At 40.0% G+C, this 23,147-nt stretch overlaps 1 protein-coding gene and 1 long non-coding RNA gene across 2 annotated transcripts; both read right to left on the reverse strand.

Annotated features, from left to right (window-relative positions):
• Window positions 1-722: 722 nt before the first annotated feature.
• Window positions 723-9,521, reverse strand: cyld2 (cylindromatosis (turban tumor syndrome) 2). Its single transcript, XM_028004101.1, has 14 exons — window positions 9,312-9,521; window positions 8,563-9,041; window positions 8,217-8,346; window positions 6,721-6,968; window positions 6,467-6,635; window positions 4,021-4,153; window positions 3,767-3,871; window positions 3,604-3,683; window positions 2,546-2,612; window positions 2,320-2,452; window positions 2,112-2,220; window positions 1,905-2,023; window positions 1,614-1,818; window positions 723-1,370 (listed from the first exon to the last, which is right to left on the reverse strand). Exons 2-14 carry the CDS (start codon window positions 8,995-8,997, stop codon window positions 1,165-1,167), a joined length of 2,139 nt encoding a protein of 712 aa, XP_027859902.1. The 5' UTR covers window positions 8,998-9,041; window positions 9,312-9,521; the 3' UTR covers window positions 723-1,164.
• A 5,302-nt stretch (window positions 9,522-14,823) lies between these two features.
• Window positions 14,824-16,628, reverse strand: LOC114136043 (uncharacterized). The gene is made up of 5 exons (XR_003593727.1): window positions 16,539-16,628; window positions 16,210-16,333; window positions 15,984-16,097; window positions 15,613-15,883; window positions 14,824-14,946 (listed from the first exon to the last, which is right to left on the reverse strand). It is a non-coding gene; the product is annotated as an uncharacterized LOC114136043 (long non-coding RNA).
• Between the last annotated feature and the right edge of the window lie 6,519 nt (window positions 16,629-23,147).

Raw genomic sequence — 23,147 nt, forward strand, 5'->3', positions numbered from 1 at the left:
GCCAGGAAACCAGCTAATTTAAATTAACTATTTGTGGAAAAGAATACTTCTCAGGTATCCTGCTATAATTATACTTGGTGGCTTTCGTAAAGCAAACAAGCATGAAGCTCCTCTACAAAGGAAGCTTTTTCCAAATTGCGTACATGTGCATAGTTGAGTTTGTAAACAGAGTTTTGAGCTTTATTATTATTTTTCAGTGATGAGTGAATGTAAACGTCTGACTGGTACAGTTACTGCTATGAGCATTATCCATGTCCGGGTGTTGTAGTTTATTTAGGTGTGTCTGACATTGTCAAGCCCATGAAAGAGGTTGATGGCGAAGCCTTGTTTCTTTTTTAAACAACGCAATTAAAAACAAAAACTTGACAATCTTTAAGTACATTTCTAGCAAACTTGACTGAAACTAAACCAAATTTGACTGTAGAATCGTGATTAGCACTGGTTTAAAATACTGATCCGACAGTTGAGGTGGTAATAATCTGTCTTGCAAACATAATTTTGTCCACAAGAGGGAGGCAGAGGGCTGCTAAGATGAGTTAAAAGTTATTCTGTTGATTCTCCAAAAGAAGACTCCTACTATAATTCTACAAACAATACAGAGCAGTCAATCAAACACTAATGTTTCATTCTGTAATATGTAAAGTGCTTTTTAAGTGTGATTATAATACATTATGGAATACTTCCATACTGTACTGCTTGGATTTTGTATGAAAGACGAGGAGTTTTAATTGCAGAAGTTCAAATTTTAATAAGAGTTTTATACTCATTTATGTACATTTGTGGAAAAAAAACAGCAAGTACAATTGTCTTCAGGTAACATAACATGAGGTTCCATTAGAAGATGCCATTTAAGTGATTCAATTGCCTGAAACAGAATTTTCCAAAGACATCTTTACTGATAAAAAGTACAACTCCGACACAAAAACAAAGCCTTTAAAAACATGTCACTCTGCTCTGTGACTTTAAGAGCTCACTTCATCTCAAACAAAAATCCACATCAGCTTCGAGCGTGACCTATTTATTAAGTTCAAACATCTGAACTGCATTTTCCATCTTCAATGAAGTTCCAAGCATCCATTTCAGTTCCCGCTGCCTGGATGCAATAAAGTGCATAAAAGCCGATTAGGCTATTGTGGAACACGACGTTCTTGCGCTCAGACAGATCTACTGTTCCTCGTCGCTTGGCTTCGAGACCGACATTTCTGGGCTGTGGTATAAATACATGTAGGAGTCGCACAGAAGCCTGCAGACCAGCTCCGGCGCGAGAGCCGGGTTCGCCCGGGTCTGTTCCTCCTCCGGCTGGCCCAGGAAGTCGCCAAGCTCGGGACAAGCTCGGACCTCGGGAACGCTGTAGCCCTTCTCGTCGTCGCCTGCGACAAGGAGAGCGACCTCAAGATTAGTGATCAGCTTGAAACAAGATAAGAAGGGCAAGTTGGAAGTTGTCAGAGTTGCTCTCGACTTCTTTATCGGTTACGGTCAAGGTTGAGTTAAAACAAAAATACTCCAGTCAGGAGGAGCTAAAAAAAAAAAAAAAACAACAAAAGAAAACGGGTGGCCTTCTGTTGCACAAACTTTTTTCTTGGGTGAAGTTAAACAAAAACAAAGCAGCTTACCGTGTCTGTCCGCCATGCTGTCAAAGAAGAGCCATGAATGGGGATCAGGGCCGTATTTGACAAAGGACACAAAGTGGCTGGTTTGAATGCAAAGCACACCAAACAGCTGCATGGTGCGCCTCGGCGGAGGAGCGTCGGTGGCTACGCCTTCAGGCAGAGCCAGCGCCTTGGGAGAATGGCTGCACCGTGACCGATGGGTGTGTACCTGGAGAAAACACCATCAAGAGTTAAATATTCTACTCTCTAAACCCAGTGAGTGGATTACTCTTTTGAAATGGTTTCCATGCCTACCTGGGTGTTGCAGGTACTGCAGTACTGCTTGATTCTTCCTGGTTGCAGTTTATGGTCTGGCAAACACTGGAGACACTCGAACTTTGCCATCTGTCCGCAGATGAAACATTCCCTAGGAGCTGTTGGGTGAAACGGTAAACGGTCCGTGAGCACGTTTTCACAAATGAGTGGATTGTATGAATGAAATACAAACAGAAAGTCCCTCACAGTTGTACAGCAGATCTGTGACGTCCAGCTCAGTGGATGGAACGATGTGAGAAAACATCTTGTACTTGCTTCCACACCTTGGCATCTGGATTATGAGGCAAGACGGCATCTGAGGGAGGCAAAGGATTTTTTTTTAATGCTTAAACATGAAAAGAAAGTTTTGATAAACTCCTTTAGGATTGGTTTTCAGGAGAGAGGGAGGGCTCACGGTTTCGAATTTGATGTCGCCCGACATGCAGGACGTGTCCAGCAGCTTTTGGACGGTGGGCGTCTGGCCCATCTGCTCCTTTTCCAGAAAGATCTGGAGTGTGTAGGCTCCGTGAGAGCTTCCTCCCTCCGATCTTTGGAGACACGAGTGTTCGGTAACTTTACTACTAGGAATATGGTGTATGCCAAGTATGAACCGTAAGCTGGGCGTCGTCGTAGCAACCTACCGGAGCTTCAGCAGGGGCTCGATGCAGAGCACCTTCTGAAACAGCACTGAAATGAACTCCTCGGGATCTGATTTTGGGGCAAAGCAGCAAAGAAAACGACCGTTAACGAGTTAGACTCACAGAACTGTTCGCACTCTGACTTGCAAAAGAATTTATTGAACTTTTTTCACTACTCAATGGTATATTTTATTGGGAATTTATGCAATATGTCCAACACTGCATAACAGTAAACTACATCTTTTGCTGAGATTAAAATCGTCTTTTTTGAATTCATGTCTCCAGGCTTTGCAAATATAATAACTTACATTTATGCACATTATTATTATTATTATTATTATTTAATAGCTTAAGTTCTTTGGCATGTGAGCAAGTCTGGCTGCAGACTCTCAATTGGATTTTACTTTGGATTTTGACTGGGCCATTCTAACACATGAACATGCTTTGATCTAAACTATTTATGTATTTATAGATTCAAGTGAACATGTGATGTATTAATATAAAAGATGTTGAAAGTTAAGGAGTAGTTGGAAGGGGAAAAAATCTTATATCTTCTATACCTTCTCTCAATTTGCTCTACCATAAGTAACTAAACATCAATGATCCATCCAGATTCATCTTTAAACACAAAACAGGCAATAAATGTCTATATATATAAAGAAATTATAAAGAAAATGTACATTATTTTTGTACTGATACTCTGAATCAATGTACTTCATTATACTTTGATAAAATATTATATTTGATTATTTTCTTAAAAGTAACAAGTGATCTACCCTCTTTGGTTCTATTTGTTTAGTTCTGAGGGTTTTTTTTAATCTCCTGCCCTCTCAAATTATATCTCTCTTCAATAAATCTGAACTATAGATAATAAATAAACTTCAATAAATCTGAACTATTCGCTCTCCTCCACACACAGAGATCATTTAGTTGTATTGGAGTAAAAGGAGTACAAGACAAATGCATACCACACTTTTTCAGAATTGCCTTTGAAGATTTTTTTTTTTTTTTTAAAACTTAAGAATACCCTTGTAAGGCTCCAGATGTGCTGCAGTATGTACCTTTTTCGTTTTTGCTGAAAGTCTCACAGCCAAGTTTCTTCCGCAAGTTCATCACACTCTGTGCTGGCACGAAGCCTTGTCTGCAAGGAATGGAAACAGTTTAGAAATGTCTTTTATAAGACAAAAGCAGGTCAAGCTGAAGAGTGTTAAACCGGCGTTTTACCTGCGCAAGCGATTGACTATGGATTTCAGGATGCAGGTTATTGGTTGCTCTTTGCCAGCCGGTTTGTTGCAGATGGCATCCACAGTCACAGATGAACTAAACAAACTGAGATACAGAAATATCTCTTACATTCTGCATTTCTCCAAGCACTAATTTACCTGTGCAGAGGCTTCAGTTGAAACAATAACGATAAAGTGAATCTTGGCATCCTTAGAAATGAAATCAAATTGTTTTTTTTGTTGTTGTCTTGTTACCTGAAAAGTGTAGCATCCAGGTAGCATGAGTTGATATGACCCTGTATGCCCTTCATCTTCCCCACGAAAAGCGACGCTGCCTCTGATTCAGGGACAGGCGGCGCATCTTCCTCCGACTCTTCATATGCAGGAACTGGAAAGAAAAACACACGCAAAAAATGGAGTCTGTGAAAATCAGTCAAGTTTATTTAAGTTTTACCAACTTCAATGCAAAAAAAAAAAAAAAAAAAAAAAGAAGAATCGGGGGAAGTTTAAAAACAGCTGTAAAGTTACTGACAAGTTGAACAATCCGCAAGATCTTTAAGTAAACACTTTTCTTCATAAGGACTCCCCGATACGCTGTTCAGTCTGCATTCCAGTCATTATTCTGTTTTATGCTGCAGATAAGATCAGGCAAACACACAACATGTTTTCCAGCAATAATTTTTGACGTGCATTTGCAAGAAGCGAAACGAGATGACCCATTTTCTCCACCTCATCGTGACCGTCGCAGTCACTCCCAGCCTTCGCAAAATTCGCTACCTGCATGCACGACGTCAGCGCGCGGCACTTGGAAATTAAACAGCCACTGATTTATTGCAGGGAAAGCGCTAACGCCGCATTATGCAACACTACCATGTCATAAAACGTAATTAAAACTGCATTATGTAATAATGTAATATATTTGCGCTTCGAACCATAATTAAACATCATTAAAACCGCATTATGTAATAATAATCTTGACAAAATACAATCTATCATCCTAATCAATATACGGCTAATAACGATGATGTTACAGATCCTACAAGCATTTAAATTGAAACTTTGATCAATGAAAGCCAAACTTTCAGTCACTTTGCTGCCTTTTCAAACCAGGCCTAAACAAAAAATCAATTAATCGCATGATAAATGAAAATGATGGACCTCATTTTAATCTATCGGTTTTATCGTGTCTTCCTGCCTTTTTCTCTTTCTATTGATGACACCTGATGAAAAAAGGCTCAACTCTGGTGCTCTCCACTGACCCTCCCTTCCTCATTTCCTCGGCGTAATGGAGGAGTGAACTATTGCCAGATATGCCCGTCTTCTCTATCTAAATCTAATGATTATTGAAGGGCAATATAGTATACAGACTTCATAATCTGTTGAATGTAGTTTTTATTTCTACTTTGGTTTTATGTTGCGCTTAGTTTTCATTCAAGTGCAGCTTTTGTTAATGGAGACCGAGAGTCCATTTTATTTTTGTTTTTGGTTGTCTTATTTATTTTGTTTCCAGTGTTTAGTGTTCTTTTGAAAATGACGTGCATTTATTTTTGGCAGGATGTGCTTGCATTATTATGTCATTACATCAGTTTAAAACATTATCGTTTATCGCAATAAATTTTGAGACAATTAATCGCTCAGCAAAGTTCATCATGACAGGCCTGTTTCAGACTCATAGCCAGAATATATGCCAAAACAACTCACATTTGAGAATTTCATCACATTTGGCGTCTAATTCTACACAATGAGGTCTTAATTTTGTTTTCTTACATATTAAAACTTTGAGGCTGCACAGTGGCGCAGTTGGTAGCACTGTTGCCTTGCAGCAAGAAGGTCCTGGGTTCGATTCCCGGCCGGGGTCTTTCTGCATGGAGTTTGCATGTTCTCCCTGTGCATGCGTGGGTTCTCTCCAGGTACTCCGGCTTCCTCCCACAGTCCAAAAACATGACTGTTAGGTTAATTGGTCCCTCTAAATTCTCCCTAGGGGTGAGTGTGTATGTGTGAATGGTTGTTTGTCCTGTATGTCTTTGTGTTGCCCTGCGACAGACTGGCGACCTGTCCAGGGTGTACCCCGCCTCTCGCCTGCAACGTAGCTGGAGATGGGCACCAGCAGCCCTCCCGACCCCATTAGGGACAAGGGTGAACAGAAAATGGATGGATGGATGGATTAAAACTTTGATTTCATTACATCATTACAAGTTGTAGTGTCACATGGGCCTGTCATAGTAAAAATAAATTACTGGATGATCAAGCAAAGTCAAAGTCATGGCATAATAATGTAAGTATCAATAAACTTTCAATTCTAATGAACATTTTAAAATATCTAAAATAAATAAACAAAAATAATTAAAAAAAAACTTCAAATAAATTTATTAAACTAAATTGTCCTTCAAGAAAAAAGGACTAGTTAAGACCAAAGCACCAGACTGAAGAATTTTCTCATCCAGTTTTTGGTAGAAGGAGAAAAGCGAAAAAATTATGCAAATGAAAATTATTGAGTTTGTTTTACTTCATGGTGCGATTGATTGATTTGTTGCGACAGGCTTAGCGTTACACTCTCCATTGTGGCTGCTTGCATTTAGAACAACAACTATAATTTTCCATAACATGGCAGCTCTGTTGTATATCTCTAGATTTACAATAGAAATGTATACATGTGTGTAGTTTCAGCTGTGTGTGCATAACTTGAAATAAAATATCAAACCTGGAGGGATTTCTGTGGTCTTGAACGTCTCCGTTTCCGTGGCGGAGCAGAGGAACCGGCTGTCTGGGCTGCATTTTGTGACGGGAACAAACAAAGCGCAGTTCTGCCTGCAGGTGAAGTACCGCTGATATTTGTACACCCCGTCAGAGTAGCCCGTCACTTCATAGTCCTGCGACCACATCATACTAAAATAAGCATAATCGCCGTTTGTAACAAAACCAGAAGAACATTTATGCAAACTTTGAATCCCTCACCAGCTCAAGCCCGGCCCACGTCTCCGGCTTCCCGTCTGGGATCCCCAACCACCGGATCACTCCGTACACCGTGACCCCTGCGTTGTTGACGACCTCCACCAAGGAGCCGACCTCTAGAGGGACGGGAGGCTCGCTCTGCGTCTGGCCTGCAACGACGCTTCGCTCCGATTGGCTGTCGGCGGCTTGTCCTCTGAGCGTCCCGACACTTTGCATGGAGTTGATGCGCATCACCACTGTCCCAGTTGAGCCTGCAAACGGGTATGACAGGTGTGTGAGTGAGAGGGAGGGGAAAGAGTCATGAGACTTTTTTTTTTTTTTACTTCCAGGCTGATCACATGGCATCTCGGCACGTTTCCAGCCAACATGGCACCATAAGTGTGATGTCCTGCGTATGTATTCACATTCCCAGAAGTTTTTTTTCCCTAAATTTTATCTCCAAAGCCAGAAGCTTTAAAATATTTCATCGGGATTTTATGCAGAAGGCCAAAATAAAATTAATGAAGTGGAAGAAGAGCCATCTTTCACTATTGGCATTTTACTGTTTTCAGGAAGATGTGCAGTGCCACAAATTGTGTTTTTACAGTGTAGACCAAAAACTTCTACTTTTGTACCTGTGAGACCCTCAAAGTATCACTGATAATAAAAAATGTTTTTTTAAATCTTACCAAGTTTTTTGCCTACATTTCTTGTGCAAATATCTACACGAAAAAACAAAAACTTACAATGAGCTTTTTAGCATGATATAGGAGCTTGTTTTAAGTCAATGATTCCTTACTTTTGATTTGTTTAAAGTACTTGTCACATGGAAAAATTGTCTTGTTGGAATTGCTGACTTAAAACAGGCTCTTACATCTTGCTAAAAAGTTACTTGTAAGTTAGTTTTGTTGTATTTCAAGTGCATTAAGGTGTTTGCACTAAAGACTGGAGAAAAATACGTCATATTTTGTGTTTTTGCAGTGTTGAGATAGTTTTATAACCCAACCCTACTGCAACACACAGTCTGACCTGTCTGGTGTGTTCTTCAGCCTTCATGATGCTAAATGCAGCTAGCATCATGAAGGCTGAAGTAGTTCCCTCACTACTGAGGCCTCCAATAGGACAGCTGAATTCACGAAGGTCGACGAGAAATAAAAAGTTTGTGTCTGTGGCGTGACAAACGCATGCTCAAGGGGTGCGAGTGGTTTTGCAAGGCACTGTATCTACACGCCTCCAGTGAAGGGATGTAGACAGTTTCATGACCGCCAGCTGCAAAAAAAATGCAAGATCATGTGACAAAATCTACTGTCGTACATTCCAGAGCAACAGAACCGGTCTTTCCGGCTGTACGTGTGACAAGACGTACATGAGCGCCTTGCCTGCATCCCTCCCCCCCTCTTCAGGTATCACAGGTCCTTGATCAAAGTCTGATACCTTCAGAGCAGCGATTCTTTAAATCACGGCCTGCTGGAATATCGAGATGTTTTGACATTTTTCAGTTCAGGTCGGTTTGAACTCACCGCCTCTTTTGATGTCTCTGTACTCCAGTCCCAGGGGGACGGAGTAAGACGGGATCACCTGGATGATGTCTGAAGCGGTGAAAATGGGAAGCGGTCCAAGTTGTTTGGACGACAAGTTGTCTTCGGCGTCCTTTGACAGAAACGGAGAACAAGCGGTTACTGGAAAGCAAACAGCTTTACGTACACAGATCTTAAGATCAAGCATGTTTGCATGTGGCGTTCTTTGGACAATTTTGGAAAGACCATAAGGGATCATTTGCTCGTTATTCATCAACATGCAACTGAGGATCAATTTGTGCATGAATTGAGGAAACAAAAAACAAAAAAAAAAAGCAGACAAACTCACCACAAATTCCACCTGGAAGCCCAGCATGTTCAGGTCGTCCTTGCTCTCCTTCTTTCCGATCTGCATCAGGTTCTTCACCACCCCGGGGACGTGGCCCTTCTTGTACCTGATCACCACCAGGTCGCCCGGGGTCAGCTCGCAGATGGCCGAGAAGAGCTGCGGGTTGCACAGCATCTCCAGGCGTCTGCTGGGGCTGGAGATGTAGAGCAGCAGCTGGGCCTGGTGTCGGGTCAGGGGGTACGCGTCCTCCGCCTTCACCGGGCCCCCGTTCTTGGGGCTCCCGGCGTTGGAGCCGCAGCCGTACATGAGCCCCGTCAGCTCCCCGCGCGCCGTCTCCGCCTCCACGCGACCGATGCAGCCGCGGCAGAAGCCCCTCCGCGACTTCCCGCGGATGACTATGAAGAACCGGTCCTTGCTCGCTGCTTTGGGCTCCATGGTGCTCCCGTCAGGCCGCCTTTCCGTGATAAGGAAGGTTGAATCTGGACGAGAGTTCAAGGAAGCGGTTCAGACATGTAAATGCAGTGGAGTTACAGGATCCTGACCGACTATTACATCATTTTGTTTCCCGATAATACCCCACTAAACAAGTTGTTGGCCAAATAAAAGACGTTCACGCGGAAGTACGAGCTTTAAAAAATTCCCTTTAAGTCCCCACAACAGCTGGTTTGGCAGGACTATAGTAGCCTTTATTAAACGAAAAGAGCTCAGTGAAGAGTTCAGATTTAAATTAGAAAGTGACTTTTACTCACTGCCAGTTTGTATTAGTCCAGGTGAGTTCGGCGGATTATATCGACTCAATGGCAGATAAGTCCAGATGCGACGCTACACTTCCTCCTGACTCGTGCCGAGGAGGAGATAACTATTATTATTAATCCTGACCCGCATGTAAAAAAAACAACGCCTCCCTCCAGAGCTTTAAACTCTCCGCCCACAGCGGTTATCACGTTAGAGAAAAAAATAGTCCCTCCGTCCCGAGCCACCTGACGAGCAGCAGCTGAGGAATGAGCAGCGATAACGTTCAACAGGGCCGTGCAGAGACCTTTGGAGGGGCAGGGGCTCAAAGTTAAAAAGGGCACATTGAACAAGATCTAAAAACACCGAACAACAACACAGCAACAACCCATGTTGATCAAGAATTTAATTGGATCCTATTATATCATTGCCATCATGCAGGAACAATGCAAAGCAAAAGTAATACATATTTTCCCCCAACAGGTATAAAGTTTCTGTTTCTGCTGCTGACAGTCCTGGGGGGCTGAGCTGATCTGAGACTGTAGCTGTTAAACAGACCAGAGGAGAGAAAGTTGCTTATAAGAAAGTTTATTTCGTAACTTTATAAAGTTACGAAATAAACTAATTTGCTACCTTTTTACTAATTAAGCCCTAATAATATCTATTTAACCTCTAGAACAACCTGGCTGCAGACTGATTTATAGATCAAAAGCTCAAAGAGGTTAACTCTATATAATGTTTTGATGTTAAACCTCTGAGACCAAGAGACCTATATTTTCTAACGTCAACATCTGACCTACGTTTTTATTCACAAACCAGTGTATGAAAAAATATTCTTGCCCAACCTTTTTTTGTAAAGTTTGTACAAATTGTTTGTGTGAATAACAAGGTTCTGGTGACTGGCAGAGTTAGTACATGTAGTGACACACATAGGCTACATGTCCGTCTTAGCTAGCACATAAAAGCTACATTGGCTAAGCTCATTTTGCTAATTCAGCAGTAAGTACTACTGATATCTATCTTAGTATTACACTGAGGTGGGTAGAGGACTCAAGTCGTTATAAAGTTACATTGTTCATAGGATAGAAATGAGGCAAAAGCTAGTTCTAAGGTTGTAGCTTGTTTATTGTTGCCATAGCAACTTCATAGCAACTGCCTACCAAGATGCTTGTCAATTATAAAGCTAGCAAAACGAGACTCTCAGGTTTGTTTTGGTCATATTTACCCAGAATTCCCTGCGCTGTAGTCCACTTCCTGCTTTTGGAGCGGTTTCAGTCTGCTTGGTGTTCACATATGGATTCAAAAGGCACCAGAATTCACTTCAACTGAACAGAGACCGAGGTTTGTAGATGGACCACAGTTCACTTATTCGGTGCGATTACACGTTCACACCTCAACAACCAAACCAGACTTTCTACAGAAATGGAGTCGGATTAAAGCGGATCAAACATGGCTGCTGCCGCTGCAACCGAGCCGCTGAATGTTCCGGATCAGATCTGGTCCAGGAAGTCTTGGATGAATTAGCAGCCCGGCGGCGTCTTGTAATCCAACATGTGTTCTGTGGTCGCTGCATCACCAGCGGCGCTAAGACAAAAGGATCGAGACGTTCTGGACCCGGTGAGTCACACAGATGAGGTTTTGATTAGCCGAGTCGGCGCTGCAGCAGGAATCTCAATCTGTGGACGAGGGTCAGTTAAAATACTTTTGTCCCGTCTGTCAAACTGGGGATTTCTAAAAATAATTTCACCTAAAACATCTTTAAATTGCCAAGTTGTGATTGATTGTTTTAATGTTTTAAAATGCATTAGTCAGGTCATTTAAATAAATTATTTTAACATTTCTCTTATTTATTTAACCCAGATGTATTTAATTTGGTTATTTAATTTTTAATTAATATTTAAATTGATTTATCTTATTTATTTTTTAAATTTACATCTAATTTAATTTAGTTTTTATTTATTTGAATTTCTTACAATTTAATTAATCTAATTATTTTGTTCAATTATATTTTTAATTTATATTTACATTTATTCATTTTGATCTAATTTGAACTATATGTTATTAATTAATTTTCTTCAAAATTATTTTAACCTAGATGTATATTGCTAATTTATTTTTCTTAAATTTATATTTACTTTAAATTTATTTATTTTAGATTCAATTTAAAATAGAGGTTTAATTTAGCTTTTTATGTATATTTATTCATTTAGTCTAATATATATTTTGTTTATATGATTATTTTGTATTTGAATTTAATTTAAATTTATTTAAATTTGATCCGTCTGTAAAGATTTCTGGTTTTCTTTACTTACTAGTTAAAAACTCATAAACTAAACGGTTCAATAAAGAAATTAAATGATTTATGACGCTGCATTTATGGCAAAGCAAATGTTCCAGATTTTGATCAGCTTTAAAACAAAAAGCCCATGCTGCCTGTTGACCTAAAGAGGCAGAAAAATGCAATTTTGATGAATTTAATGGGGGGAAAAAAAAAGCAATTTCATATCTGACCACAATGCAAATCTGTCCAGTTGAGTTGTACATCAATAATTTATTAAGTTTCTTACATTAACAGAACAACGTTGAGTAAAATTAAGTTTGAAATCAAATCAAACGTGCCCTGAATTGCAGAGAATAATTTGTTAAACACCATTACAGCATAATTGCTGTGCAGTGAAACTTTATCGCTTCCCTGCGGTCTGACTTTTCTTCTCTTCAGCAGCAAAACAAGGAGTTTATTACACGCTTTGGGTTCAGTCTGACCCTGAAGAACCACTTTTTCATCCGGATCTGAACCAAACTGGGAGAAAAAACATATAAATACCCAACAAGGCGCAGCTGATTAACACTAATTAACCACAGAGACCCTGGAAAATTTCATTCTAAAAGCAAAAAAGTCACAATCTAATAAATAAATACTTTTAAATAGTAATGGACATTGAAACTATATTTATAATATGCAGATATTCAAATGTTGTTTTAATGTATTTAATATGTCACTAATGAAGAAATAAAACGTTACATCTGATTGGTTAATAAAGTTAGCCCCGCCCACTGATGGCTACTAAAAGCGGTTTAATAAATTCATGTTATTTAACACAAAACTCTAAAATAATAACATTAAATATTGAAGTTATTGTAAGTATTACTCCCATATATGAATATTTATGGCATATTTTTTACTTTTTGAACCCCGTCTGCTTCTCATTTCTGAATCCTCAACTACAGGTAAATATTTTCTGACTGGATAAATACCTCATTGTTAAGAGGGCAGGAAAAATTAAGACTTCCTGAAAAGGTGAGAGTGATGGCTTTCTGGAAAATGCAGTTGTAATGTAAAATATGAAAGAAATTTATACTTGCTCATTTTTGGTGGCTCAATCATACAATCACACATAACCATTGAGAATTTGGAAACGGATGATTTTCATTTGCCAAAGTTACTTGGGGGGGAACCAAACATTTCAGCTTCCTGAAATAATCTCCATAACATGGGAACAGAGAACCAACACACGCATTTTAAACTTTGTTTGTAACATTTGAATGTTAATTATTTTTCCCTAAAATTGATCATTGAGAGAAGCAGGACTGGATCATCACACACTCACACAGATGCTTGTATTTAACACTGTTGAACGAACAACTGTTAGCATCAGGTAGCATGTTGTCAGTCAGTGTTTATCACAGCGTAACAAAGTAAGTTATTCCAACTCGCATCTCTCTGTCTTAATGATCCGTAAGCATTAAATGCAAGTGAGTCTATAAATGAGAGAGAAAATGCCCCAAACGTCGGATATTAGCTATTAACTAGCGATATTAAAGCCATTTTGTTCACGGTAACATCGTCAGCTCTCAATGAGATAAACCAAGTTCCGATTTCATGAAAAAACTAAATACCGCGCAATTCATATCTAGCGTGCAAAGGACAAATAAAATAATTTCTCCCTATTCTGGTCACAACCAGAGGAAAATGAAGCTGTAGCTTCCTCCATCACGGCATTTGAAGCCTTCAGAAATATATATATATACATATATTTTTAAAAAGCAGCGGGTTGAGGCGGTGTGAACTTCCCACACGATGTGATAAAAATTAAACCTGACGGCTGCAGAAGCCGCGGGAGTTGCGGCAGGCGAAGAGAGGCGATCTGCGGATTATCCGTTTCATTGTCAGTAGAAGAGATTATCTAGGCAACAATCAAAATAAAGAAATTAATTGGGTCTTCTAGGACTGTGCATTGTGTCAGTTTATGAACACAGTATGCAATTCTTAAAGAGGCAAAAAATAAATAAAATAATAATAATATTAAATCAACACTGGCAAAAACCGCGTTAAAAAAAAAACAAGAAAATTGCTATTTTGCTAATTCTCGGTCATATGCGTCAGTTTTTTTTTTTTAAAGCATTAAAGCAACAATATTGGAGAGGACAAAGAACAATGCTGAAACTGATTTCAGCTCCTGCAAAATGATTTATGACAAAGTTCTCTGATAAATATTTCCGCCTTGCCGAGTGAAGACAAGACACTGCAGAACAGACCCCCCCCCAAAAAAAAAAGTCCAATTCATCCTAACTTTGAAAAGCCATAAAGTGTGCAAAGCTTGCTTTGGGCTGAGCTTTTTCATTCAATATTTTAAAATAGAAAAAAAAGTTAAATAATTGTATATTGAAGCAGAAATATACAAAAACTTGATGTTTGAATTGGCTTATGGTTACAAGGATTTTTCTCTGGAACTTGCTGAGGTAGATTTAACTAAATATTACTTGTACGTACACATAAGCCTTGTGTACGTACAAAAAGATACAGTTTTATAAAATTGTATGAAAACTTATGCGGACAAGCCGAAGTGGATGATACGGCGATTGAGGACATATTGTAATTTGAGTAGTTATTCAGAAATCTGACAGCTGTGTTTTTTCTTTTTTTCTTATGACGCAGTCAGCATGCATGTGTGACAGAATCTTGACTGTAGATCAGTTTTACATAAGGGCCCTTATCTACTTCAATATGAGCACACATAGGGGCCCCCTGTTCTTAACAAGCACTGGAATCAAATTTTTATCACAAATTAGTCCCTGAAAAGCGTAAAAGAGTCACATGCAACGAGTTCCTGCTAGACAATGCGAGTTAACAAGTTTGTCTTCTTGTGGTTGAAAGCAATTACTCTCAACAGACAGTCCTGGTGATCTTATTGAGAGCAGGAAAGCCTTTACAATACCATTAAAACGTAGTCATGATCCATGATTTTTTTTTCCATGTATTTGACCAAATAAAGATCCTGAATAGTGAGGCATACCTTTGAATGACGAAATGCCATGACTGTCAGAATACAAGAAATGCAGGGGGCGCTGCAAACACGTGGAAGAATGCGTTTCAATTTATGGTCTAGATTCAAAACAGTGTCCTGCAGGGTCTTCCACCTCCTCCCTGGGCTACTGTTGCCGTCTCAAGAGATGCACGCTTCTGATCAAAAACAACCAATCAGAGCCATTAGGAAGGTCTTAGTACTGCCAATTGTAACTCCATGTATGTGCTGCTAAATGAGTTAATGGCAGAGAAACAACTTATCATTCCAGGAAAACTGTTTACCCGACGTCATCGGGTGATCATGCCAACTAGCCTTAACATTCATGGGCTGCGTTGTGCTTAACTAGCTGTAGAGTAGCAGAGACAACGGGGGAGGGAGTGAGGGGCAAGTACACAAGCTTGATTGACAGCGCTAAGACTCTCCTCCTGGTCCTGATTGGTTGTTTCTGACTGGAGCGATGTATTTCTGTAGTTAGGACTGGGAGCAGGCAGAGGAGCACGGTTTTTTCCACAGATCATCGTTCTCATATCAAACTGTCACAACATAGTGACAGTTTCAACAAATATGTAAAAAAAAAAAAATAGATATTTATAAAAAGTTACATAGCCCAGCTTTAAAGACTTTGTGTTTGCCGAACACATGAAACCCTCCAAAAATTATATAGGTCTTTGGATGTAATGGCAAAAATGTGAAAAAGTTCAAAGGGTACTTTTTCCAAGGCACTGTAAAGCCGAAGAAGCTATTACGTTTCTGAGTTTCAAGACAACAGCAACATCAAACATGGTACAACTTTTTGCATTACTGATATTTTGTTTTCATTACTGCCATTTAACTGAAATTTTTTTTTTAGCTTAACGACTAGATGGCTCGTTGTACGCAAAAGCTACACAGTCTCTTCCAGAAACTCAGCTGATTGGAGGGAACAGAGAGAAGAAAACAATTACTTTAAAAATGAGTGATACCTCAGCAAAACAAGTCAGAGTTTAGGTTTTAGACACAATGTCACACTTACCGTCAGGAGGCTGAGGAGGCGTTCCTCCCAGAGAGCGTGTCATTTTTCTCCTCGTGGAGGAACAGGAGATGTCAGCAGACTATGATCGTTAAATCAGATCAGTTCAGAAAGATAACCAAATCTGTCAGCAGACCTCTGTGACGTCACTCAAGCGATCTAGTCCACCTGAGCTACTCAGGGCCATGTAGGTCCCACACTTGTTCCAGGTCGGAACCATCACTGCAGGCATGAGAAGTGCCAGAGGCCTCTTTCCCGGCTCCAGACTGTTTTTCTGAATCGCATATGACAAACAGAATTTTAAAAAGTGAATGAAATAAAACCTACAAATAAGATGATATAATGACGGGTGAAGCTCTAGGTGGGTGCACCACCTGGTTAGGCTGGGGTTGTCCCATTCTTTGGTTAGGCCAGAAGAGGTCCGAAATGAGGCAGTTGAGAATGATCCCTGACTCGGTTACAATCCTGCAAATGGCCCATCCAAGGAACTGCATTGTCAAGGTGACAAACAAGAGAAGAATGTCACAATGGCCTGCAGCTCATACCGTACATATCCTGTAGGTATGATCAACATCAGACCGTCGGATGAAACACCATCACCTTGCAACAGATACCATGAGGTCATCTGGTTCCATGACTACGACTTGTCCCATCAGGGAAAGGCTAGATAGTGGAGGTGGAGGCATGAGGCATCCTGTGCTGCAGCTCCTTAACTTGACTTTTACTGCAGAAAACGAAATCCATATGGAGATTTGATTTTGCACACTTGGTTTCTGCCGCTGAACGATCAACTGGCAATCTGCCCATGCCATTGTCTTTTGAACAATATCATCAGAGATAAAGGCCTAGCAGTTGTCTGGCTGGGTGTTTTATCAGTCAAAAGACTGACCGCTTCAGTGCAAATGAAAAAGACAAACTATGTGTTTTACCTCATCGTTGCAGAAAGAAGGTCAGTCACTGAAGAGTTGTAGTTGGAATCACCCAGTTCACCAACCATAGTTAAAGCCGTTATCAGAACCTTCAAGTTGAGAAAACAAATACGGGAGAACAACCCAGTTATTATTGAATTACTTATCATTGAAAGGATTATTATTTACATAAACATTATGTCTGAGGAACATTTTGAAAATCAGATCTAGGTCAATTTGCACAGTCTACAGTTGATGTCATGAGTTGCGGTGTCGGTGGTGAGGAGGCAGACGCTGAGACCCAGGTTGACGTGCAAATGATGGATTTAACAATAAATAATCCAGAAAACAAACAGTCCAAATAACACCAGGCAGCACTGATGAGCGAAAGCCAGGGCTCAACTCAGGTAGCAACTAGAACGACGGACTGAATCGCACACAGACAGCCGCCACAATGAGACGAGTAACGACAAGGACCCGACAAAACACAGAGACACAGGTGAGACTAAATACACAGGAGGTAATCAGGGAATGAGACACACCTGGGAGTAATCGAGGGGAGACAGGACAACGAAGAGACTCAAGGACACAGGAAACTCAGAAATAAACACAGAAAAACACAGATCACAACAGATGACACTCCAATTTCCAGTTGATAAATCTTTGTGCATCTCCTGATCCTGATTACCCCAAAGATTTTATTTTTGTTCAAATCCAATTATGGCCAGTTGACTCATGAAAATAAAAAATTGTGAGCTTTGATTAATCCAAAATAAAGGACCACATTTCCCATCTTTACACCTTGTGTACAACATAGAAATGTACTTGAAGAAAATACTTGACAAAGTGCGTACAAACACGGTTGGGATGAAAATCTCCCATGATGACAAATGGCTTCTTTTCGTACCAAACCTTGACAATCACAACTACAAAAGTTCAAAACGGTTCCATCACCTGTGAAAGCCACTACCTCATCAATCCTGCGGGAAGTTTGATTTTCTGTGACATTATTTTCCCCAAGATGGAGACTCTCTAGGAGACTGAGACGGCAGAGGGGAAACTTGAGTTATATGTTCTAGAGGAAAAAGTAAAGACGGTAGATGAAGGTTAGAAAATGTGAATACCTTTTTTCCCTTTCTGCTCTGACCTAATATGGACCCTTTATCATTGTACTGGCCTTCCAATGGTTGCTGCACCTCTCCACTGTAGTTATGGATGTCCTCTCTGGTCAGGACTCCTCCATTTGCCTGCACTTTTGTGTTGACAGTGAACACAGTTATTTATACCCATTAAACAGAACCTTTTGGTGTGAATATGACCTCTTCCTCTATCTCTTGTGATATGCCCCCGTGGTAAAAAGTGCCAAGACCAGCCTCAAGAACTTCTGCCAAGCCAGGCATCCCAAGGTATGACCCCAATCTCAGAACCTGACCATCTGGGATGAAGTTGTCCCTGAAGCATCCAGCTTCACACCTGGGATCAAATCTTTGGAAAGACAATCACATACCCACCGACACCAGACACAACACCCAAGCAGAGAGCTCCGATGATGGCTGCATCCACACTGGTCCCATGATCCCGAAGTACTTTCTCACTGAGAGCCATGCATCGCTCATGATTTGACACCACACCTTTTATGAAACCCTGTGGAGAAACTGTGAAGGTAAACTGCTGCTACCGTCAGGCTGGAGCTACAAAGAATGTGTGGCACTATATGTACCAAAAGCTGCAGATGAATTTTTATGATCAGAGCAATTGTCACTCCAACGGCAAAGATGAAACATACAGCATACACTTGTACTGGTGTGTCCATGGTGCAACATACCTCATCGGTTTCTTTAAGTTTGGTCAGGTCAGATGGTTCTTGGCTGTCGGATGAGAACTCTTTTAACTGAATGGGATCTGTAGCAGCCACAAGGACAATCAAGGTTTGACTTGCCTTGAAACACAAATTCTAACCTCTTATGATCTAAGATTTATTCTCAATCCAGATGTTTCAGTCAACTACATAAAGTAACCAACATCTTCATTGTTGGAGATGTTGGTTTTTAACAACTAGATTGCTCGTTGTACTTAAAAGCGTACTACGAGCAATCAGTTTTTGTTTTTTTTTATAGCTAGCTCTGTACATGCATACAGAGACTATGAATGTATCTGCTGAAACAATACTCAAAAAGGACTTGAGATTCAGTTGCAAGAGTTTTGGGAGTCCATCTGAGTTGGCTGATGGCTCATTGCCAAATGGGTTTACCAAAAACCATGATGAGGGGGGCCAACCACATGGTAAACAATGGGGATGTTGGTTGCCTTATGTAGTTGACTGAAACATCTGGGTTGAGAAAAAAAATCTGATTGCACCCGTCCTCCACACAGCACATACCCAGTTTAGCAGGAAATGAACACAACAGGTGCAATTACTTCGAATGCAATCAAAGCATCCGACACTGGGAGGAGTCCGATGGATGCGCACCATTTTTCATCCAGCTAGATGGATGATGGGCCGCTTTGGAGGAGGGGTTTGCATGCCATTTAAAATGGCACACCAGTCAGAGAAAAACCCACATGCTTCATTCAAACCCATTATTTACACATGCCAACTTTGACCAGGTCACCGATTTAATTAGTTTTCAAAAAGGTTTCGCCAAATAAATGACTCAACGCTGGAATGGATTTGTGGTTCCTGCATGGTTTTCATGACATTTTGTGCTTTTCAACTCTTAAATTTCCCACGTTCTCAGTCATTCACGTTCCATTTAAAATATAAATTTGTGAAATTCACGATACATTTATGGCATATATTTCTGCAGGGTGCAAACACCCACTCAATAAACTTGGCTAAATACACCAAGTGACCCGTATACCATTTTTGTTGCAAATATTTTGCCAGGCCAAGAAAATAAAATGTCTTTTTGATTTAATAAGGCAAACTTATGTCCCTGAGATCTATAAAACTTTCTTTATTAACCCTACAATAAATGTTGCAAAACAAGCACATAAAGTGTAAATGCATACTTGCACACAATAACACATCCAAGAAAAAAAAACAAATATATATAGACTGCAATTCTCCATCCACAAATATGCAATGGCATGCATGCACATAACACTGTATACATCTCATTTCATGAGGTGAACATATTTATTCCTACTATAACAAATAGTGCTTTATAGGTTTAAAACAACAATCTAGCTGCCTAGTACTTTATAGCAAGCATCTTAGTGAGTTAGGATTATGTGTGTTAAAGTAATAAAAAACAAGCTGTGTGCTTATATGGGTATAAAAGTAGAAGCAGATCTTCATCCCTTGTAGTGTGAGCTGATCCTCAGTGGCTGAGGCTGCGATGCCCAGGCTGGTGGAGGTGGAAGGGGTTGTGCTGCGCTGCTTGGTGAACGTGGTTTTGGCGCTGCATGGCGTTGCGGGACACGTGGCGGCGGTCTGTCCGGGCCTTCGCCTTCTGAGTGCAGGCTACCTGGCTCAGCTCTGCCACAGCCTTAGGCTGGGAGACATAACTAGCCACGGTCCGACTGGGAGGAACGGTGGGCTCTACAAGCGATGGGCTGGACGGAGACACAACGAAAACGGGGAAAAGAAAACAAACAAACGGAGAAACGTGAGACTGAGTTTAAGAATGAATGCAAGAATTTATTAATTCAACTTAGAAAGGTTTAGGGTTGTCCCACCGGCTCTTTTCTGTGTTTGCAAGCGTTTCTCCTTGAGAAGTAGAGTTAGCTTGCTGCGCAGCAGCCAGCAGGGCATCCTGCTTCTCACATCCACCTGCCTCTGTGAAAACACAAGAAAGCTGTTATGCAACTCTTGTTTACGCTGGTTCCTTCTGTGGTGAAGCTAACATGCAGAACATAAGGGTGTGTTATGTTTAAACAAAAGACGGGGAAAAAAAATACAAGTCAGACAATCTCACTCTAAACTGAAAGCACTCACACAAACTAGTAATGCTTTATTATTCAGCCAAAATTCATGTCAAACCTCAGACATCAGAGCCTTAGTAAAGTATTTATACCCACTAACTTTTACACAATTTTGTCACGTTACAACCATAAACTCAGAGTTGGGTAGTAACTAGTTACTTGATTAACTTTTGGGTAAAAGAAAATACTTTTAGGAGTAATTTTACTGTGCTGTATACTTTTAGCGTATACAAATACCTGACCTGCTTTCTCTTTTTTATTTTTGTAGTATTTTGTGTAATTTTTCTTCCACTTTACAATGATGTGCTAAGCAATGTTAATCCACCACATAAAATCCCCCAAACATACACTGAACTCAGTGGTTATTGCTGGACACAAGGCTCAAAAACTCTCAGGAGGAACAAATACTTTTGTAATGTTTTATATCAATAGATTTCGATGTTTTTAATCTCCTCCTACCTTGATGGTTGACAACCAGCCATCCTTCCTCAGCTGCTACTCCAGGCTTGACTTCTTCCGGAGTCTCCTCTTCGCCCCCGAACAGAAGACGGACAATTTTTCTGAGCATGACTATTTCTTCCTGTTGTTCCTCCTGTCTTTATTCTGCAAAAGGACTCGTGATCACACGACAACAACTGCAGAAAACAAGGGAAAATAAATATATAGCTCACCAGTGCATCATGCTTTAACCAAACAAAGCACCACTAACTACTTTCTATGCTGCAACAGCTCTTCGTGTTAGCTTTTTAAAATTCAGCCAGTGTTGGGTCAGCTGACGAGGATGTCCAATGAAAAGCCTGCGAATCCCCCAGAATGACATTATGCGTCCATCTGTTGCGGGATAAATGGAGGCGGGGCTTATTGTTATTATTCTATGTAATAAAGGAAGTCCTCCTTCTTCAGTCATCTTTAAATTAAAACATATAGCTGTAATCAGCGAACATCACAGATCAGGGTTGCTATATGGGATAAGAGGATCTACTTTTATTAGATATATCTTCTCACAATTCCGTTGACACACGGCTGTGTCCCCACTGCCTGATTAAAATCCCTTTAAACAGGCGACGGGTAGCTTATTGTTTAAATGTTAAGACGCTGAAGCCACCACGTCTACGAAGTCGTGTGTTTAAATAAAGCTGCAGTTTTCTTACCTTCTCGGGTTGACTTGAAGGTGGTCTTTCACTACAACGAATTCCTCCTTCAAAAATCGCACAACTCAGCTAGTGTGAACTTGTGCTGCTGTACTGTTGTTTTGTTTTTCAAATATTCAACCGAATCAAGCCAATAGCAACCCCTCCCGTAAGGCCCGCCCACTCTGATTAAAGAGCCAATCGGAGCTCGCAGACGGAGCCCGCCGTTTGATTTGAGTGAACTGGTGCTGTGTTCCAGTGCCCTCGGAATTTTGGAAGTTAAATGTCCTCATACCCACATAAACCTTACCCCAGTTACAGTTACACTACAATAGAGACCACCTCCCTTCTCTAGGGTGTTTTGTGTTGTTCACCAAACACTTCTAGAAAAAATAAGGTGTTTTTCTCACTTGTGATGGACATGTTACTAAATACAGTGTCTCTCTTAGCTAACTTGTATCCCTTCTTCACCGATATAGAGTTCCAATCCATATGCTGTTGGTTCATTAATGTTTCCTAACAAACCTCTGAAAAGCTTTACTGAACAGTTTCACTTTTACTGAAACTAAAATCCACACAGTCGAACTCTTCTTACTAATTCATGGACTCCTGAAAGCAGTTCATATATTTTATTTATGGGTATTGTAGTATTAGCAAGGTACTTTTCTTGATTGCACGTTTTGGAAAGCCATGTATTATGTTTTAGCTCTGGACCACTTTTAAGTTATCTTGACATTAAATTTCTATTCTTATTTGTGGTTGCAACAAGGCCTCACAATAACACATTTTGCTGCACAATAAATTGTTGCATTAATTATTGCAATAAACGATGACATTGAGACCATTTTCAAATAATATGTAGCATATTATGATAATGCAAGCATACCCTCTCTCAAGCACTAATAAACTTTAATTTTGTAAACAAAAAACATTTAACACAGGAGTTGGAAGATTTGGATTAGATATCCAAAATAAAATATGACAACCGGAACCAATAAATAAAAGGGAAATAAAAAATCAACAACCAAAACCATAAATAAAACATTTGATCATGTCTCTGTATACAAAATTATCGTACATGCATACAGGTGTAAAGGATTAATTGAACAAGGTCCACAATTCTCTCTTCATTGATTTCTTTTAGTTACATTGTGTCATCCAAAATCCCAGACTGCTTAAGTTGCTCCTTTGTAATATGCCTTTGAAATTTACCAAATTACGTTTGATAAATGTTTTAGGAATTTAGGATCACCAATGAGATAAGTAATTATAAAGTATATGTAAATCTCTGGTTTCTTATAGTTATTATCCACACCTAGCCATATTTTCTTTTCACTTTATCTTTCGATTTAATAAAAGTGAAAGTCCGGCATAAAGCTTTGATGAAAGAAAAACCTCGGCTCAACTTTACCGCCTGCAGAACAGCGCCACCTACTGTTTCCTAAAATGAACTAAATACGTCAGCGTTAACATTCCTCCAGCAGGTGGCGCAATTCCTCCACGAAAATTACTCTTGGTAATGACGGACATTACGTTAATTGAAGTAACACAGGACTATTTAAAATTAGTCATG

Source organism: Xiphophorus couchianus, chromosome 20 (genome assembly GCF_001444195.1).
Source record: "Xiphophorus couchianus chromosome 20, X_couchianus-1.0, whole genome shotgun sequence".
Taxonomy (NCBI): Eukaryota; Metazoa; Chordata; class Actinopteri; order Cyprinodontiformes; family Poeciliidae; genus Xiphophorus; species Xiphophorus couchianus.